An 18746-nucleotide genomic window follows, 5' to 3' on the forward strand; every position below is an offset into this window, starting at 1 on the left:
ATCTCCTAACTCCTATACTCAATGCGCTGACCAATAATGGCAAGCCTACCTAACGCCTTCTTCACAATGGTGTCTACCTGCAATTCTATTCTATACTATGAACGTGCACTCCAAGACCTCTTTATTCAACAACACTTCCCGGGACTTTACCATTAAGTGTACAAGTCCTGCCCTGATTTGCCTTTCCAAAATGTAGCACCTCACATTTATCTAAATTAAACACCATCTGCCCTCTCCTCAACCCATCAGCCAATCGAGGTAATCAAATAAAAAAGTCTTGTTACAATTATAAAGTTTTGGTGGGGCCACATATTACTATATACACCCTCTGTCTCCATATCTAAGGAAGGATATATTTGCATTGGAGGTGATACAGCAAAGCTTCACTAAATTGGTCCCTGGGATGAGAAGGTTGTCCTATAATGAAAGGCTAAGTAAACTAGCCCTGGAATTTAGGAGAATGAAAGGCAATCTCACTGAAACATAAAAGATTCTGGTTGTGTTGACAGGGGTTACAACTTATTTAGGGATTGTTAAAAAATAAAAAAAAACAACAATTTGCCAATACAACTACACCATAATGCTTTTTATTCGCTTGTGAGACATGGGCTGGGCCAGCGTTTACTGCCTGTCCTGTTTTGCACCTGAGAAGGTGATGATGAGCTTCCATCTTCCAATGATCATTGCCATTTTGAACTAAAGAAACTCTTTTGAGGGGAAAATCGCTGCCATCTGATAAGGAGGTGAAGGAAGGTCATGCAATGGGTGGCAAAGGGCAAATGCCTCATTTCACTGGGTGCATGATGAGTGAGGGGCAGGAACTCTGGAGTGGAATACAGGAACATAGGAACAGAAGTAGGACATTCAGCCCCTCAAGGCTATTACATCATTCAATGAGATCATGGCTGATCGGTGACCTAACGTCATATACCTGCCTTTGGTCCATATCCCTTAATACTTTTGCTTAGCAAAAAAAAATCATTTATTTCAGATTTAAAATTAACAACTGATCCAACATTCCAATGCAATTTGTGGAAGAACGTTCCAAACATCTAGCACCTTTGTGTGTAGACTGCTTCCTAACATCTCCCTTGAATGGTCTGGCCCTAATTGTCCAACAATATCCCCTAGTTCTGGAAATCCTACCTGTGGATTTCTACCCTATCTTTTTCCTGAAAAATTTAAAGCATTCAGCAATTATTAAAAATTAAGTATCTTAATGTTATAATCTCATTTATACTTTTTAAATTCCCCACGAGTTCACCTATTGCATTAAATCTTTAAATTTCATTCAGTTTTCTTGTCGGCAACCTGAACAACACTTTCTGGAATTCACTGATTTCTTTTTAGCATTCTAGTTATTCACCAAGATATAAGATTTCATGTCGGTCTTTGCTAAGTGACCCCCTAATTTCTTTACCAGTCTCAAAGGTCTAGGTTCGAGTCAATGTCACGGATGATAGATTTAGCACCTACTCAACATCAAGTACAAATCTGGCTTTATATTTCAACTTCAAAGGAGCTACAAACCACATGGCATGAGAAGTTGTACCAGTCTCTTAACTGATTTCCTTACAAAAATAATCAACTAGTCTTGTGTATTACCTAAACCCGAATTGAATTCATAGAGGTAACAAAGAATCTCACTATTGATTAAATTTCATTTCTTACTAATAAGGCAGCCATACCCGCTCTGCCCATCTACCTATCTTTTCGATAGGATGTATATCCTTGAATATTCAGCTCCCAATCCTGATCTCCTTGCAGCCATGTCTCTGTGATGCTCACCACATCATATCTGCCAATTTTGATCTGTGCCACAGCTCATTTACCTTATTCCTTATACTGCGTGCATTCAGATATAATACCTTCAGTGCTGTATTAACCATCTCCCTTCTCATTGTCATTCATTTGTCCTGTGTGCTTGAAGCTTGATTGCTAACCCTTTTCACACACACTGTCCTATTTGCATCTGTCTACTATAAAGATGCTGCAAATTATTTTGCTTTGAAATACAATGTCAATAGTCAGTTTCAAAATCCTTACAATTATTGTTTTCATGTTGTACATTTCACTTTCTTTTATGCCATTATTTTCCTGCACTCAACAATCTACCTTGACTTAAAGGGCACACGTGACATAATCCACCTCTGCAACATTTAGAAAACATTCTTGGCTTGGACATAAAGAGATCCACAGCTACTCTTGAATTATTAAGTCCCGGCCTGGGTATCCTGTTGCGAGGAGGCAACTTGACCATCTCCGACGTTAAGGAGGTGGTGGGCGGGCGCCTCCTCGTCGCCGACGTCATGTACAGGAATGCTCCCCTGAGACTGATTAATGTGTACGCCCCAGTGGGTAAGAGTGAACGGTTGGCCGTCCTGCAGCAGCTTCCACTGTTGCTAGCTACGTCCAGGCTGGTCATTCTGGCCGGAGACTTCAACTGTATCATTGATGCAGATGGACGATCCGGCGGGGGGGACAGTAAACTGGACACCACGTCCAGAGCCCTGATGGACACGGTAAAAGATGCCAAGTTGCACGACGTCTTCAGCACCCCTGCAGACGGAGCGCAGCGTAGATACACCTGGTCACGGGCAGACGGGTCTATCCGCTCAAGGATAGATTACCTGTTTGTGTCCCGAACGCTCTTGGTCAGATCCACCGACGTCAAGCCGGTGTTCTTCTCTGACCACTGCCTCCTGCTGGCCGACTGTCACCTACAGGACGATCAGCGGGCTGGTAAGGGAACGTGGAAGCTGAACACAAAGCTGTTGACCCCGGGAAACATTGAGGAGCTCAAGAGGGACTACGCAGGTTGGAGAACCGTGAAGCCCCTCTGAGTCCCCAGCGGACTGGTGGGAAACAGTAAAAGGGAACATCAAGAGGTTCTTCATCCTCAAAGGTGTTCAGGAGGCGAGAGAGAGGCGGGGAAAACTGTCCCAGCTCCCAGAAAGTATGCAGAACTGCTCCTGCTGCAGACGATGGGGGTGGATGTCACGGAGGACCTCAAGGAGGTGAAGGGCCAGCAAGCCTCGCTCTTTGCTTCGGAGGCCTCCAAGATAATCTTCCGGTCCAGGGTTCGTTCAGTGGAGCAGGACGAGACGTGCTCACGTTTCTTCTTCCAGAAGGTGCACAAAGAGAGCTCCGTGCTCAGCAGCCTGAAGGAAGAAGATGGCTCGATAATGTCATCTCAGGCTGACGTCATGAGGATCAGTAAATCCTTCTATGCCAGTCTGTATGACGCAAAGCCGACCGACAGCACGGCCTCCCAGTCGTTCCTGTCCTCTATCACGGAGGTCTTAGACGACAGAACACGGGAGAGGCTGGATCAGCCGCTATCTCTGGACGAGATGACCAAGGCCCTCGAGTCCTTCGAAAAGAATAAAACTCCCGGAAGCGACGGCTTACCGGTCGAACTCTATTCCGCTCTGTGGGACTTGATTGGCCAGGACCTGCTGGAGGTGTATGTCAGTATGCTTCGGGCAGGTACCATGAGTGAATCCATGAGGAAAGGCATCATCACCCTCATCTACAAGCGGAAGGGGGAGAGGGAGGAACTCAAAAATTGGAGACCAATCTCACTGTTGAGTGCGGATTACAAAATTCTGTCAAAGATAATCGCCAACCGGGTCAGGTCTGCTCTGGGGTCGGTGATTCACCCTGACCAAACCTGTGCTGTGCCGGGCAGGAAGATCGCTGAGAGTCTTGCACTCCTCAGGAATACGATCGCCTACGTGCGGGACAGAGGGTTGGACACCTGTCTGATCAGCCTGGACCAGGAGAAAGCCTTTGACAGGATATCACACAGGTATATGAGAGATGCTCTCTCCAAAATGGGCTTTGGGGAGGGAATCTGCAATTGGATCAGACTGCTCTACACCAACATTGTTAGTGCAGTCTCAATCAATGGGTGGGAATCAGATAGCTTCCCAGTCAGATCTGCAGTCAGGCAGGGCTGCCCTCTCTCTCCTGCCTTGTTTGTGTGCTGCATAGAGCCATTTGCCGAGTCCATCAGGAAGGATGCGAGCCTGAGAGGGGTGACTATTCCTGGCAGCAGGGGCCTGCAGGTTAAGGCCTCCCTGTACATGGATGACGTCGCCGTTTTCTGCTCGCATCCGCTGTCCGTGCGCAGACTCATGTGCATATGTGACCAGTTCGAACGGGCCTTGGGGGCCAAGGTAAACCGAGGCAAGAGCGAGGCCATGCTCTTCGGGAACTGGGCAGACCAATCCTCGATTCCCTTCACCATCAGGACCGACCACCTGAAGGTGCTGGGTATCTGGTTCGGAGGGGCTGGGGCATGCGCCAAGTCTTGGGAGGAGCGTATCAGCAAAGTGAGGCAGAAACTGGGCAGATGGACGCTATGGTCGGTTTCCATCGCGGGAAAAAACCTGGTCATCAGGTGTGAGGCACTGTCATTGCTATTATACGTGGCACAGGTCAGGCCTATTCCCAGAACCTGTGCCGCTGCAGCCACCCGCGCCATCTTCCAGTTTATATGGAGGTCAAAGATGGACTGGGTCCGAAGGGACTCGCTGTACAAAGATCTGGGCAACGGGGGAAAAAATACACCCAATGCCACCCTCACCCTGATGGCCACCTTTGTGTCTGGCTGCATCAAGCTATGCGTGGATCCCCGGTACGCAAACACCAAGTGTCACTACGTACTGAGGTTCTACCTGTCCCCAGTGTTGCGAAGGATGGGCCTGGCCTCGCTGCCGCGGAACGCTCCGAGTAGTTGGACCGTTCCGTATTACCTGTCCTTCATGGAGAAGTTTATGAAGAAAAACACCTTTGACCACAAGTCCATCAGGAAATGGACAGCACGTAGTGTCCTTGAGACCCTTCGGGAAAAGGAGAGGGCGGATCCTATCGAGCGGTTCCCTGAGCAGACTGTCAAAGCCATTTGGCAGAATGCCTCATCGCCAGAACTTTCCAACAAGCACCAAGACATGGCTTGGCTGGTGGTGAGAAGGGCTCTGCCTGTGAGATCCTTTATGCACGCCCGGACTCTCAGCCGCACCGCACGCTGCCCTCGAAGCTGCTGCGGGGGGGACGGACTGTCACACACCTCCTTCTGGAATGTGCCTATGCAGAGGAAGTCTGGAGAGGAATGCAGTGGTAATTGTCGAGGCTCTACGGCCTGTTCCCCGGGACGCACACCGAGACAAACATCAACTGTGCCTGGAGGATCATCAACTCGATGAAGGACGCTCTCTGGGTGGTCCGAAACCTGCTGATCTTCCAGCTGAAGGAGTTGACCCTGACTGAGTGCTGCAGACTGGCACATTCCAAGGTCCAGGACTACGTGTTGAGGGATGCGCTGAAGCTTGGGGCAGCTGCCGCCAAGGCGCGGTGGGGAAAGACCACCGTGTAACATCTGCCTGCCTAACGAAGAAGAGGTCCCATGCAGTCATTTGGGCTCTGCTGATGCCTCAGCTAATTATATGGGCATATGATTGAAAAATGTACAGACCTGTATAAAAATGATAAATTCTGATCTCTGTATGTACATGTTTACATATGTATGGCATGACCAACTGTACAGACCATCAAATTATTTTATGAATAAAGTATATTTTTGAAATAAAAAAAAATTAAGTCCCTTATGTCTCGGACCATATTGCCATGCTGGAATAAGCCCTCAGTCAAAATTTTCTGCTGAAGCTGGCTTTGAATCCAGGTCACTTAGTTCATGACATAATGATAAATCTGCTGTTTTATTAATTTTATTTTAAAAGGATAGCATATTTATATTGGAATCTGCAATAAAGACATATAGATTGAAACAACTAAGTAGATCAAATAGTTTGTTAACACCGTTGTCAGAAACAAGACCAAAATTAATTATTAATCAAAGTTTGAAACTATTTGACATATCCATAGATCATTCAATTACCTGAAGAATATGCTTTAAATTGTGCGATGCTGATGGCCGGTAGAGGTCAGAGACATTTTCATTTTGAAGCACCTTTATTCCCCCCTCTCCTGGAAGAGGTGCAAGGACATAGCAAAAACTTGGAGCAGGCAACTGCACATCAGTAATCAAATCTATGGACTAGAAAATATCAGCTGTTTTAGACGCATTAGTTTTATTCCACACTACAAATCTTGCGACAGACTAAACAGTTTTCAGAGACTTTTTTTTCTCTATTTATAAATTCATGTGAGCAATGACAATTGGAAGGGAATTGTCACTTTCTGATGACAATGAAGGATAGGTAACAAAAGCAAGCATGAAGAAGGTTCATTCAATTCATTCTTGGGATAAGGTGCTTATCTAATGAAGAAAGTTTGAAAAGATTGGAATTTAAATGAATGAGAAATGATTTTATTGAAGAAATATAAAATCCTGATGACATGACAGGCTGAATTCTTAGAGTATGTTTCCTCTTGTACAGTTTAAGAAGTGGGCTTGCTTTTGAGATGATGATGATGAGAGTTACTCTGTCAGAAAGTTGTTAGCCTGTGGAATTCTCTTCCCCAGAAAACATTGGAGGCTGGATCATTACATTTTTTTTTAAGGCTGAGTTAAATGGATTTTCGATTGACAAGGGACTCCATGTTAATAGGGCAGAGGAAAGTGGAATTCAGACCAACACCTGATAAGCCATGATCTTAATGAATGATAGGCTTAAAGGTATCCTACTTCTCCTACAGTTCTTAAGTCCAATGTTCCCATGCTTACAAGCATTATTAGAAACTTCAAAGATTTTTTGTTAAAAATTGTAATGAATTTAATGCAAACAATATTTCTTAAATTTTATTAATCACCTTCAACACAGTGAAAGGAAACAACCAAATGATGGATTTTCTAGGAGGCCCTCTTTTGACGTATGACCAATTTTATTTGTTTTCCTTCCTCGTCTTACCAGCTTCTGGCACAGGATTTAAGTTCCCAGTCACTGCAGCTCATAAGAATAAAAGAATAAATAAATACTGGAGTTGAACAGCCCTTTCATTGCTGCTGGCATGCAAGATCTAGTCACAGTGTTTGCAGGAATAAAGACGAGATATTTTTAAAAAAACCTTGCCCATTTGTTTTTATGCAGGAAACTGTCAGTTTTCAGTTGAAGAGGAAGATCTAAGCATCAACTGATTGATGAAACCTGCTAAAGAAGTGTTTCCCATTCCTACTGTCATGCAGTATGAGCACTCTTACGTGGTCTAGACTAAGGAATATTAGTGAAGGAAAAGACAGCATATAAATAGACGTTGTCCTATTGTTGTCAAGAAAATCAAATCACTTTTGACTTTGTTATCTGTTTTGTACCATCATAAATTGAAATCGTGCCTTACTATCTCCTGAACAGACTGCCCTTCCTGACTTAAATCAGTCAAAAACAAACTCTCACATTACCTCTTGGCTGCCTTGGCTTTGGCCATGGACCTTTGGAGAAATCAGTGGAGGCCAAAGACTATCAATCAGACTGAACAGTCCTAAAGACCTAAGAGATAATATACAAGTCAGATAAAAAGACCAAAATTTTCCTTTCATAAAAATCACAAATAGCAAGCAATATACACATTGTGATAACTATTTGAAGTGAAGAAGTAAAAGGGAAAGATGTGAATTTACTTAGTCCCTTCAAGATCCCTTCAAACCCCAAAGCAATTAACAGTTAATTAATTACTTTTGAAGTATAGTCCCTGTTATAATGCATGAAATGCAGTAGTCAACCTGTGCATAGCAAACATGATAATGGGCAATCAGTTTTGTGATATTGATTGAGGGATAAATATTGACTAGTATACTCGTCTCATTTGAAACAAAGCAGCATTCCCTTTCGACTGCACCGCAGTGTTAAGCTTGTGCTCGTCAGTGGGTCTAACTCAAGTGTCAAGTGTGCCACTAGCTAAGACACACCAGGCACACCAATGTTTAAATGTTTCTAAGACTGTGGTTGGGATAAAGGGAAAAAAAGAAACATTCCATTTATATCATGTCCTACACCTCCTCAAGACAGCCCAGTGTTGCTTGCTACTTTTAGTAAAATATTTTCCTCGGTGTGCACACAAATACAAAAATGTATATCTACAATAAAATTACTTCTTCGCTCTGGTTTCTGTATTTTCACTCCTTTGTGCATAAGACTTTTAAATTCTATTTTCAATTCTTCTTGAATATGCTGCTCATACTGTACAGAGATGTGTTGTTCTGTTGTGTCCTCTGTACTCTGACAGCAACCAAGCCCTTCTGTTCATGGCACAATCACAAATGTACTCCCATATTCCGACAACCCTCCTAGTGACTGCGGTGCTTTGCACTCTTATCCTTTCATTACTGATCAATAAATTGTGACAATGTGCACTCGTCACTTTGCTCCCCGCATAATAGTTTCTCCACTCCCCTAGTCTCTGCCATTACATCCTACAACACTCAGTAACACTCGTTCATTTTTGAGTTGCCACATGATGCCTTTTTTGCTTTTTTCTCTCTTTATTTAATTATTGTTTCTCATACTCATCTCAACAAGGCCTGTTCCGACAATGATAAATTTGGGCTATCGTAATTAAACTTCCGTCATCGAATTTTAATAGCAGAGGCCTTCACAGATTTTTTTTTAAAAGGGTACAAATGCTGAGCTAAGATAGCTGTCGTGATCCCCTGATTACAGGTTGTGTCAGTCCAGAGAACCCAAATGAAATAAACAAATTTGGCTGCACATTGAGACTACCATGTTACCTAAGAACCGAAAGAAACTACTCAACTGACTCAGTGTCAAGGATCTTGCGCATCTTGTGTTTCATGCACACTTGCATAATAAATCAACATATATGAAGATAAAATATTAACTGCGGAGCTTTCAATTAGGAACAACAACAGAGTAGATTCGGGAGTTTGCAAATGGTCCTGTGTAAACAGCTGCTTTAGCAGCAAACCAGAAAAAAAGCAATGTGAACTGATAATAACAAATACACTTCCAAGCTCTCTCTCCCTGTATCTCCATCTTGAAATCTGTGCCCAGTTACAAAGTAACTTGCGATAACAACCATTCAACATTAACGCAAGATCTGCAAACATTGTCACTGCCACAGAACATGAGTCAAAAATCTAACATCTCAAAGACCCCAAGAACTTTTTTCTAAAAAAATGAATAGCCTATTCTTCCTGTCCAGAAATGGTATTTTCTTTTTAAAAGCAGTACCTGTGCATATATTTGATGTGTTTTTATTACTTTTCTCAGGGTTGGGAGATAATAAAACTACTCTTTCTTTCAGGGAGACAGTGAGGTCTGCAGATGCTGGAGATCAGAGTTGAGTGTGTTGCTGGAAAAGCATAGCAGGTCTTTCTTTCTTTCTTTCACTCAAGCAAACTTTGTCATTTTTCTGCATAATTTTGATCAAGGTAAATATGTTTTAAATGAAGAATGAAAGCTGCGTACAAACAAATAAAACATTTTTTCTAGCCTACAAGAGAAAATTAAAAAGAGATGAGTCAATTTCTCCTCCTTATCTGTCCTAACAGGTCTCTCCTACTTTCTTCGCTATTTTCAGAACACCAAAATCTAATTTTTCACAGGAACTTACTTGTTTCCCTTTAAGAACAATTTATAAAGTCTTATTCTACCACCCATTCCAGTAGTCCAGTCCACAAGTTTGAAATTTAAGGAGTATGGAGATGCTGGCAGATGAATGTGGGGGCCTCACAGATGCAAGATGTGTACTCTACTGTTGTGGTCTTACAAAGGAAACTTAAGCAATTCATGTTGGGATCCCCATGGTTTTTATTTATCTATAGGAAAAATCTAAGAATGAACACCAACTTGACTCATCTGACATTACAGGAGAAAAAAATAACATTCCTACCAGTACAAACTATAAACAGAGAAAAGAATCCTGACCATCAACAAAACTAGGTGTTCTGCTGGAGAGCATGTGCTTGAGTTGCTAGAATTCTGGCTTTTGAAAACAAATCTTTAGCCAACCTCAAAAATTGGAACAGCAGCAACAATACCTATCAAAGCCAGCACAACCTTGAAGTTATTTTCCATAGGATCACTTTAATCTATTCAGAATATAGCTAATTTCAATCGATCATAAATCAGTAAACATTGAGTGTCTATTTTTTTGGCAAAAAGAATTAAATGGAAAATTTAGAAAGCTTGGTATTTCAGGAGGTTCTCATTAATATGGTCCTGAACAATTGCATGACATACATTTCATCCTCCAAAAAGGTGTATGCATAGAAGACATGAGAAATCAAGCCAGCAATAGCAGTTTCTAGCAGACACATTGCTGCAAGAATGTTTACGGCCTTGAGTCCAAAATATCAGATGCCTGCATTAACACAAGGGACAATAAAAAAACCTACTCCTTAATGAAAAAACAATTTCTGCAGATTGACCTAATTTTACATGGGAACCAATTTTGGATGAGAAATGAGTATCAGCAAGAAGAAGAAGTAGATTACCATCTCTTTAATTTTATTGCTCATGGGATGTGGGTGCCATTGGCAAAATCAGTATTTACTATGTCTAATTGCACATGAGAAAGTGGTGCCTTTCTGCCTTCTTGAATCTCTACATTCCATGGGGTTAGTTGGAACCATTGTGCTCTTCAAACAATTTGGAGATGCCGGTGTTGGAATGGGGTGCACAAAGTTAAAAATCACGCACCACAAGGTTATCATCCAATGGGATTACCACCATTATGTGTGGGGAAACCTCTCATGTGACTCAGCCAACGTTGTCTTTCTCATATGCTGTAGGCAAGGATGTCCTGAGGCATGGTAAATTGGTGAAACCAAGCAGAGGCTACGGCAACAGATGAATGGGCACCGCACGACACAGAGCGGAGTGTTCTCTCCCAGTTGTAGAACACTTCAGCAGTCCAGGATATTCGACCTCTGACCTTCAGGTGACCATCCTCCAAGGCAGACTTCGGGACTAGCAGCAGCGAAAAGTGGCCAAGCGGAGGCTGATAGCTAAGTTTGGTACCCATAGGGAGGGCCTCAACCGGGACCTTGGGTTCATGTCACACTACAGGTGACCACCATTGCACTATACACACACACAGACACTCCTACACTCACATACACACACACTCCCACACGCACCCTCTTACACACTTAGACCCCTTTACACTCTCTCACACACACACACACAAACATAGACTCTCACAACTCCCAACCCCAGACACACACACATACACACACACAAACCCACATACACATATACGTTTGTGGGGTGAATTTGTACCTGCAGAGTTACATTGTACTTTGCTCAAAAACTGCATGAATCCATGTCAGACTCTGTTATCTCATTTTTTAGATTAGAATCAGTCTAAGCATTATGACACAGACAACAGCACACGGCGGGGGGGGGGGGGGGGGGGGGGGGGGGGGGAACACCTTTAACATATTATCTGGGCTGATGTCAATTGTTAAAGTTAACCTGACAATGTAACTTTAAAAAAAAAAAGTTTTGTGATTTACGTATGAAAGAAGTAAACCTAACATGGTCATTCTAACAGATGAGAGACTTAACAAACAATCAAGGTATTTTTCAATGCATAATTTCAGTTACATGATACTGAACATTTGCTATAAATTCTGTGTCTTACAATTGTGTACTCCACAACCACCTGATGAAGGAGCAGCGCTCCGAAAGCTAGCACTTCCAATTAAACCTGTTGAACTACAACTTGATGTTGCGTGATTTTTAACATTGCGCTCTTAGGGAGGGAACTTCAGGATTTTGGCTCAGCAACACTGAATGAACATGATATATTTTTAATGATCGCAGAATGATTTGTGACTTGAAGGGAAATTTCCTGGTGCTCAAGTTCCTACGTATCTGTTGCCCTTCTCCTTTAGAATGGTAGAATTTGTGTGGATTGGCAGTTGCTGTCAATGGGGGCTTTGCCAGGTGCTACAGTAAATGGTACACACTGTTGCCACTGTACATCAGCGGCAGATTGAGTGCATGTTTAAATTGTGGATGGATTCAGATCAAACATATCGCTTTATTCAAGATGGTGCTGAGCTTCGAGTGTTGAAGCTGTACACTTTCAGGCAAAAGAGTGTTCTGTTACAAATTGATGGTCTATGGGTGGTGGAAAAACTTTGGGAATTCGAGAAGTGAGCTACTCATTACAGAATTCCCAATCTCTGCTCTTATTAGCCACAGTATTAATGTGGCTAGTCCAATTAAGTTTTAAATCCTTGGTAAGTTTTCAAATATTGATAGTTGGATATTCAATGATAATACCATCTAAAGTAAGGGTCAGATGGTTAGATTCTCTCTTATTGGAAATATAGTTCCCTGGAACTTGTCATTTCTCAGTCCAAGCTTGGACATTGCCTAGGTTTTGCAGCTTTCTGACACAGACCATTTCAGTATTTGAATAGTCGTGAATGGTGCTGAACATTGGCCGTTGGTGATTGCACATTCTGCCCAAAATGACAAAAGGAATATCACTAATGAAGGTGTTTGGGGCCTGGACGCTAGCCTAATGAATTCACGCATCAATGTTGTAGGGTTAAGTTGAAGAACCACAACAACTTTCCTTTGTGGCAAATATTGAGTCCAACTAATGGAGAAGCTTTTCACTATTCCCATTGACCACAATTCTGCTCAGGCTTCTTGATACCATATTCAGTCAAATACAGTCTTGATGTTAAAGGTTGTGACTTTCCCCTTATCTCTCCAATTCAGCCCTTTTGTCCATATTGGAGCATTAGCAAGCAATTTATTATTGTAGAAATGTCACTTACACCTTCTATCACTATTCTGTCAAGGCACCTCTTACTGTAAGTCTGCTAATCGAGAGCAGACTTTCAAAGCTTATGTAAATAAAAACACTATTAAGAAAAACTAACTTGCTAGAATGGTCACACCCTGACTAACTTCTTTTTCTTACATATTGCACTTGACAGTTAAAAAATCACACAACACCAACGGGTTTAAGTGAAAGCACACGAGCTTTCGGAGCGCCGCTCCTTCATCAGGTGGTTGTGATAGTACTTGACAGTAACTGTCTTAGTCTGCAAAGAGCCTTTTGAAAGAGGAAAAACCTGCTCAACCAGGGTTTAGTATTACACTGAACAGCATATTCCAAACAAAGGCACTGAAGTGTCAAGTAAACATGCTCCAGCTTGTTCAGGTTGACATTTCACAACCAATTGATCTGACGATACTTGCTAATCAACAATCACGCTATCCAGTTTTCAAAAAGATTCAAAGCAACAAAATAAGTAGCAGATTATTGTGGTATCAATATTACAGCATTCACTTCCATGCAAATTAAATGCAGCTTTCAAAGAGGCTAGGCCATATCCAAATAAACAAAAATCAATTCAGCTAAGAACTATTAGCCATTGACAGTATATAACAGTCCCAATGAAAGATCATGGGACTCAAAATATTAACTCTCTTTCTCTTCCTACAGATGCTGCCAGACCTGCTGAGTTTCTCTCGCACTTTGCGATAATATATTAAACTTAGATAGTGACAGTTATTTATAACTAAGGCATTGTTGCTCTCATTCCCATTACTCCATGGACAATAGTTAAAGTAAAAATGCCTTTTACCAGTTATTAAAGGTGACCAATTAAATGCCTTAACAATATCAAGATTTAAACAAGATGTATCAATCGGTTTCTTAATAAGCACAGTCATCATAGAATCAGGGTTGTACAGAAACAGACCCTTCAGTTCAACTTGTCCATGCCCACCAGATAGCTTAAATAACATAGACCCATTTGCTAGTATTTGGCTCATATCCCTCTAAATCTTTCCTATTCATATATCCATCCAGATGCTTTTTAAATGCTGTATTTGTACTAGCCTCCACTATTTCCTTTGGCAGCTCATTCCATACTCACACCACCTTCTATGTGAAAAAGTTGCCCCTTCAGTCCCTTTTAGATGTGCCCCCGTGCCCCCCGCCACCACCCCCACCCCACCCCAAAACTCCCCCACCACCCCCTCACATTAAAACTATTCCCTCGAGTTTCGGGCTCCCCTACCCTGGGAAAGAGATTTTGGCAATTCACCCTATCCACGGCCCTCATGATTTTGTAAACTTCTATAAGATCACCCTTCAGCCTCCAATTCTCCATGGAAAATAGCCCCAGCCTATTCAGCCTCTCCTGAGAGCTCAAAACTTCCAACCCCGAAAACATGCTTGTAAATCTTTTCTGCACCCTTGTTGAACGACGTCCTTCCTAGAGCAGGGAGACCAGAACTGAATGCAGTATTCTGAAAGTGGCTTCACCAATGTCCTTTACACTGCCATATGACCTCCCAACTCCTATACTCAATGACAAATAAAGATAAGCATGACAATGCCTTCTTCACTATTCTGTTTACCTGTGACTCCACTTTCAAGGAACTATGAACCTACACCCCTAGATCTCTTTATTTGGCAACACTTCGCAGGGCTCTACCATTAAGTCCTCCCCTGGATTGGAGATGTCATTTGCCACGGTGGACACATAGTCATAGAGTCGAGAGTGTGGTGCTGGAAAAGCACAGCAAGTCAAGCAGCATCCAAGGAGCAGGAGAACAATTCCTAATGAAGGACTTATGCCCGAAACATTGATTCTCCTGCTCCTCAAATGCTGCCTGACCCGCTGTGCTTTTCCAGCACCACACTCTCGACTCTGATCTCCATCATCTGCAGTCCCCACTTTCTCCTATATAATCATAGAGTTGATGATAACATTCTTTCAGGCATTAATAAATGGTGTATCATCCTGAAGAAGGGGGTGCTGTCCATTTCACTTGGTCTATAGATCTATACGTGGCCCAGGTGGTTTCAAAAAAGCTTTGAATGCTTCCTACAAGATTCTTAGGTGATTTAACAGGGTAGATACAGGTGGGAGAGTCTAGGACCAGAGGTCATAATCTCAGAAGAAGGGTGTACCTGTTTTAGACACAGATGAGGAGGAATTTCTTTCCATAGAGGGTAGTGAATTTATGGAATACTTTATTGCAGAGAGTAACTGAGGCTGGGTTATTGAGTCTGTTCAAAGCTGAAATAGACATTTTGTTAATCACTAAGAGAATCAAGGACTATGTGGAAAAGCAGTGGAGTTGAGGAATTTCAGATCAGCCATAACGTGAGTGAATGCCAGAACAGATTTGATGGGTTGAATGGCTTGCTTCTGCTCCTACATCTTATTGCCTTATACAAGGCATCAGTCCCAAATGTGGATCAAATGATACTGACATCACTCAGACATCTTATCCAAACAATATAAATCTGGATCTGCCAGTGCTTTGATCCAGAAAGCCTCCATCTTTACGGTGAAATAACATGTTTGTTGCAATGAGGCCATGCTGAGCATGCTTTTGTCAGTAGGAGGGTGTCATTATTATTGTATTTTCTCTCCTTTATTTTTGCCAGAGTTTGCACTCTAAATAATTGAAGGTGACAAACTTTGTCAATAAAAAGCCCCATGAACAATAAACGTTTCTTTTTATCGATTGATAGTAAGAATGTCAGAAGAGAATTTTTTCTCAACACTTTCATCTGAGTCAAAAGTAAGAGCATACTCATTAACTACAATGGTACCTTGGTTCTGCACTCACAAGATGTGAAGTCATAGAGACGTACAGCACGAAAACAGATCCTTTGGTCCAACTCATCCATGCCGACCAGATATCCCAAACTAACCTAGTCCCGCCTGCCAGCACTCGGCCCATATCTCTCCAAACCCTTCCTATTCATATTCCCATCCGGATGCCTTTTAAATGTTGCAATTGTACTAGCCTCCACCACTTCCTCTGGCAGCTCATTCCAAGCACGTACCACTGAAAATGTTGCCCTTTAGGTCTCTTTTATATTTTTTAGTGTGGAAACAGGCCCTTCGGCCCAACAAGTCCACACCGACCCGCCGAAGCGCAACCCACCCATACCCCTACATTTACCCCTTACCTAACACTACGGGCAATTTAGCATGGCCAATTCACCTAACCTGCACATCTTTGGACTATGGGAGGAAACCGGAGGACCCGGAGGAAACCCACGCAGACACGGGGAGAACGTGCAAACTCCACAGAGTCAGTCGCCTGAGGCGGGAATTGAACCCGGTCTCTGGTGCTGAGAGGCAGCAGTGCTAACCACTGTGCCAACGTGCCGCCCACTCTCCCCTTCAGAACTCCCCAGGGGATATCTTTCCCCTCTCACCCTAAACCTATGCACTCTAGTTCTGGACTCCCCGACCCCAGGGAAAAGACTTTGTCTATTTATCCTATCCATGCCCCTCATAATTTTGTAAACCTCTATAAGGTCACCCCTCAGCCTTCGACACTCCAGGGAAAACAGCCCCAGCCTGCTCAGCTTCTCCCTGTAGCTCAGATCCTCCAACCCTGGCAACATCCTTGTAAATCTTTTCTGAACCCTTTCAAGTTTCACAACATCTTTCCGATAGGAAGGAGACCAGAATTGCACGCAATATTCCAACAGTGGCCTAACCAATGTCCTGTACAGCTGCAACATGACCTCCCAACTCCTGTACTCAATACTCTGACCAATAAAGGAAAGCATACCAAACGCTGTTTTCACTATCCTATTTACCTGCGACTCCACTTTCAAGGAGCTATGAACCTGTACTTCAAGGTCTCTTTGTTCAGCAGCACTCCCTAGGACGTTACCATTAAGTGTATAAGTCCTGCTAAGATTTGCTTTCCCAAAGTGCAGCACCTCGCATTTATCTAAATTAAACTCCATCTGCCACTTCTCAGCCCATTGGCCCATCTGATCAAGATCCCGTTATAATCTGAGATAACCTTCTTCGCTGTCCGCTACACCTCTAATTTTGGTGTCAACTGCAAACTTACTAACTCTACCTCTTATGCTCACATCCAAATCATTTATATCGATGATGAAAAGTGGTGGACACAGCACCAATTCTTGTGGCACTCCACTGGTCACAGGCCTCCAGTCTGAAAAACAACAGTCCACACCACCCTCTGTCTTCTACCTTTGAGCCAGTTCTGTATCTAAATGGCTAGTTCTTCCTTTATTCTGTGCGATCTAACCTTGCTAACCAGTCTCCCATGGGAAACTTTGTTGAATGCCTTTCTGAAGTCCATATAGCCTTGAATATATACAACTGGGGAGTTCTGAAAATACATCCAAGATCACATTAATTAATAGCAAGATCACCTATGTGAACATGATGATTACTGTGAGCCTTTCCTTTCCAAGAGAAGGTGAATTCCCAGCTTGCTCTTTTAGCTGCTCCTCCCTGAGTTACAAAGCCTCACAGAGTAAAGTTAAAAATCATACAACATCAGGTTATAGTCCAACAGGTTTAATTGGAAGCACACTAGCTTTCGGAGCGTCGCTCCTTCATCAGGTGGTAGTGGAGGGCTCAATCCACTACCACCTGATGAAGTATTCTAACATTCCAAGTATTAAATGTGTGTAGATGGAGGATGCAATAACCTCAGATGACTCTGTACAAAACATATCTCCTTAGATATATATTAACCCAGTGTTGTAGCCCACTTTTCACCAGATTTCAAAGCCAAACTTCATATAAACAAATTAAATTTTGACATAGCACACAGGACCATAGTCTCTTTCAAGGGTCTGTTCATTGGCTAATCTGTTCACTCAGTTAGCTAGATGGCTAGTTTACCACATAGCGTGATGCCAACAGCGCAGTTCAATTCTTGCTCAATCTCACCTGTGGTGTGGAGACCTTCAGGTTAAAGTCACCACCAGTCATCTTAGTCTAATGGGACTATGATGACTTTACATTATATTCTTCTCCAGAAACAACAAAGCAACTTGCATTGCCAAAATATATTTCAGTCACAATCCAAAAAAATTGCACTATTGAAGTTGTTGTAGGTATATTCATTGAGCTGGGAAGTTGGTTTGCAGAGCTATGGAGCCTCCCATGAAACGCTGCTTACTGTCAGTTGGAATTTATTTGGTTTCGCTCCCACTGCTTCCGGTTGCCAGTTCTGGTTGTTTGTTGCAGTGGTCGGTATACTGCGCCCTGGTCAATGTGTTTATGGATGGAGTCCGTAAATGCGTGCCATGCTTCTGGAAATTTTCTGGCTGCCCTCGGTTTGGCTTGTCCTATTATTATTGCGTTATCCCAGTCAAATTTGTGGTCCTTTTCATCAGCAGGTATAGCTCCTAGGGACAGCTATTCATGGCATTTAGTGACTAGTCGATTTTCATGAATGCGGATCATTAGTTGTCTGCCTGTTTGTCCTTTACAGAGTTTTCTGCAGTTCTTGCATGGAATCTTGTACACCACGTTTGTCCTGCACATGATGAATACTGTGTCCTTTGTTCTGTGAGTTGGTATCGGAGTATAGCTGTCAGTTTATGGGCTGTGATGCATTCAAGTGGTTGGAGAAATTTGGCTGTCAGTTCCAAGATGGTTTTTTAAGTAAGGTAGAGTAGTTAGTCTGCTGAGTTCTGGCATAGCCTCATCGCATTGTTTATCTGCCAGGCATCTGCATATGAAGTTGTGGGGATATCCATTCTTGGCAAAGACTTTGTAGAGGTGTTCTTCTTCCTCTCTTCGCAGATCAGAAGTGCTGCAGTGTGATGCAGCCCTTTTGAACAAGGTTAGGACTTGTTTCTCTAATTCAGCTTCTCTTGTGTGTTTGGGTGGTTGTGTACAAATCTTTACACAAACCTTGAGTAGCACTACTGAATTGGGCTACTGTAGCGAAATCTTTACCAAGTCTCAAACAATTGTTAAGTTCAATGTACAATATTGACAGTCATTTCTGTCATATTAAGTTCGAAGGGAAACCTTTGGA

The 18746-nt window shown here is 42.6% G+C and overlaps 1 protein-coding gene and 1 long non-coding RNA gene across 7 annotated transcripts in view; one reads left to right on the forward strand and one right to left on the reverse strand.

Annotated features, from left to right (window-relative positions):
- The window catches only part of LOC148150176 (uncharacterized), a 55894-nt gene extending 44785 nt beyond the window's left edge, over positions 1-11109 (forward strand). Inside the window, exon 2 of the long non-coding RNA XR_015756995.1 lies at positions 10715-11109. This is a non-coding gene — a long non-coding RNA (uncharacterized LOC148150176). The remainder of the gene's footprint in view (positions 1-10714) is intronic.
- The window catches only part of spidr (scaffold protein involved in DNA repair), a 284198-nt gene that overhangs the window by 44912 nt on the left and 220540 nt on the right, over positions 1-18746 (reverse strand). For all 6 annotated transcript variants that reach the window (XR_015756994.1, XM_043688286.2, XM_043688285.2 and 3 more), the window contains 2 exons: positions 7364-7451; positions 5903-6061 (listed from right to left, as the gene is read on the reverse strand). Coding sequence is in view for 5 of the 6 variants with exons in the window: in XM_043688286.2 (XP_043544221.2) it covers positions 5903-6061; positions 7364-7451 (247 nt within the window). In the remaining variant the exon portion in view is untranslated. The remainder of the gene's footprint in view (positions 1-5902; positions 6062-7363; positions 7452-18746) is intronic.

This window comes from Chiloscyllium plagiosum, unplaced genomic scaffold (genome assembly GCF_037043375.1).
Source record: "Chiloscyllium plagiosum isolate Xiang-an unplaced genomic scaffold, Cpla_swu_hap1 HiC_scaffold_4, whole genome shotgun sequence".
Classification (NCBI taxonomy): Eukaryota; Metazoa; Chordata; class Chondrichthyes; order Orectolobiformes; family Hemiscylliidae; genus Chiloscyllium; species Chiloscyllium plagiosum.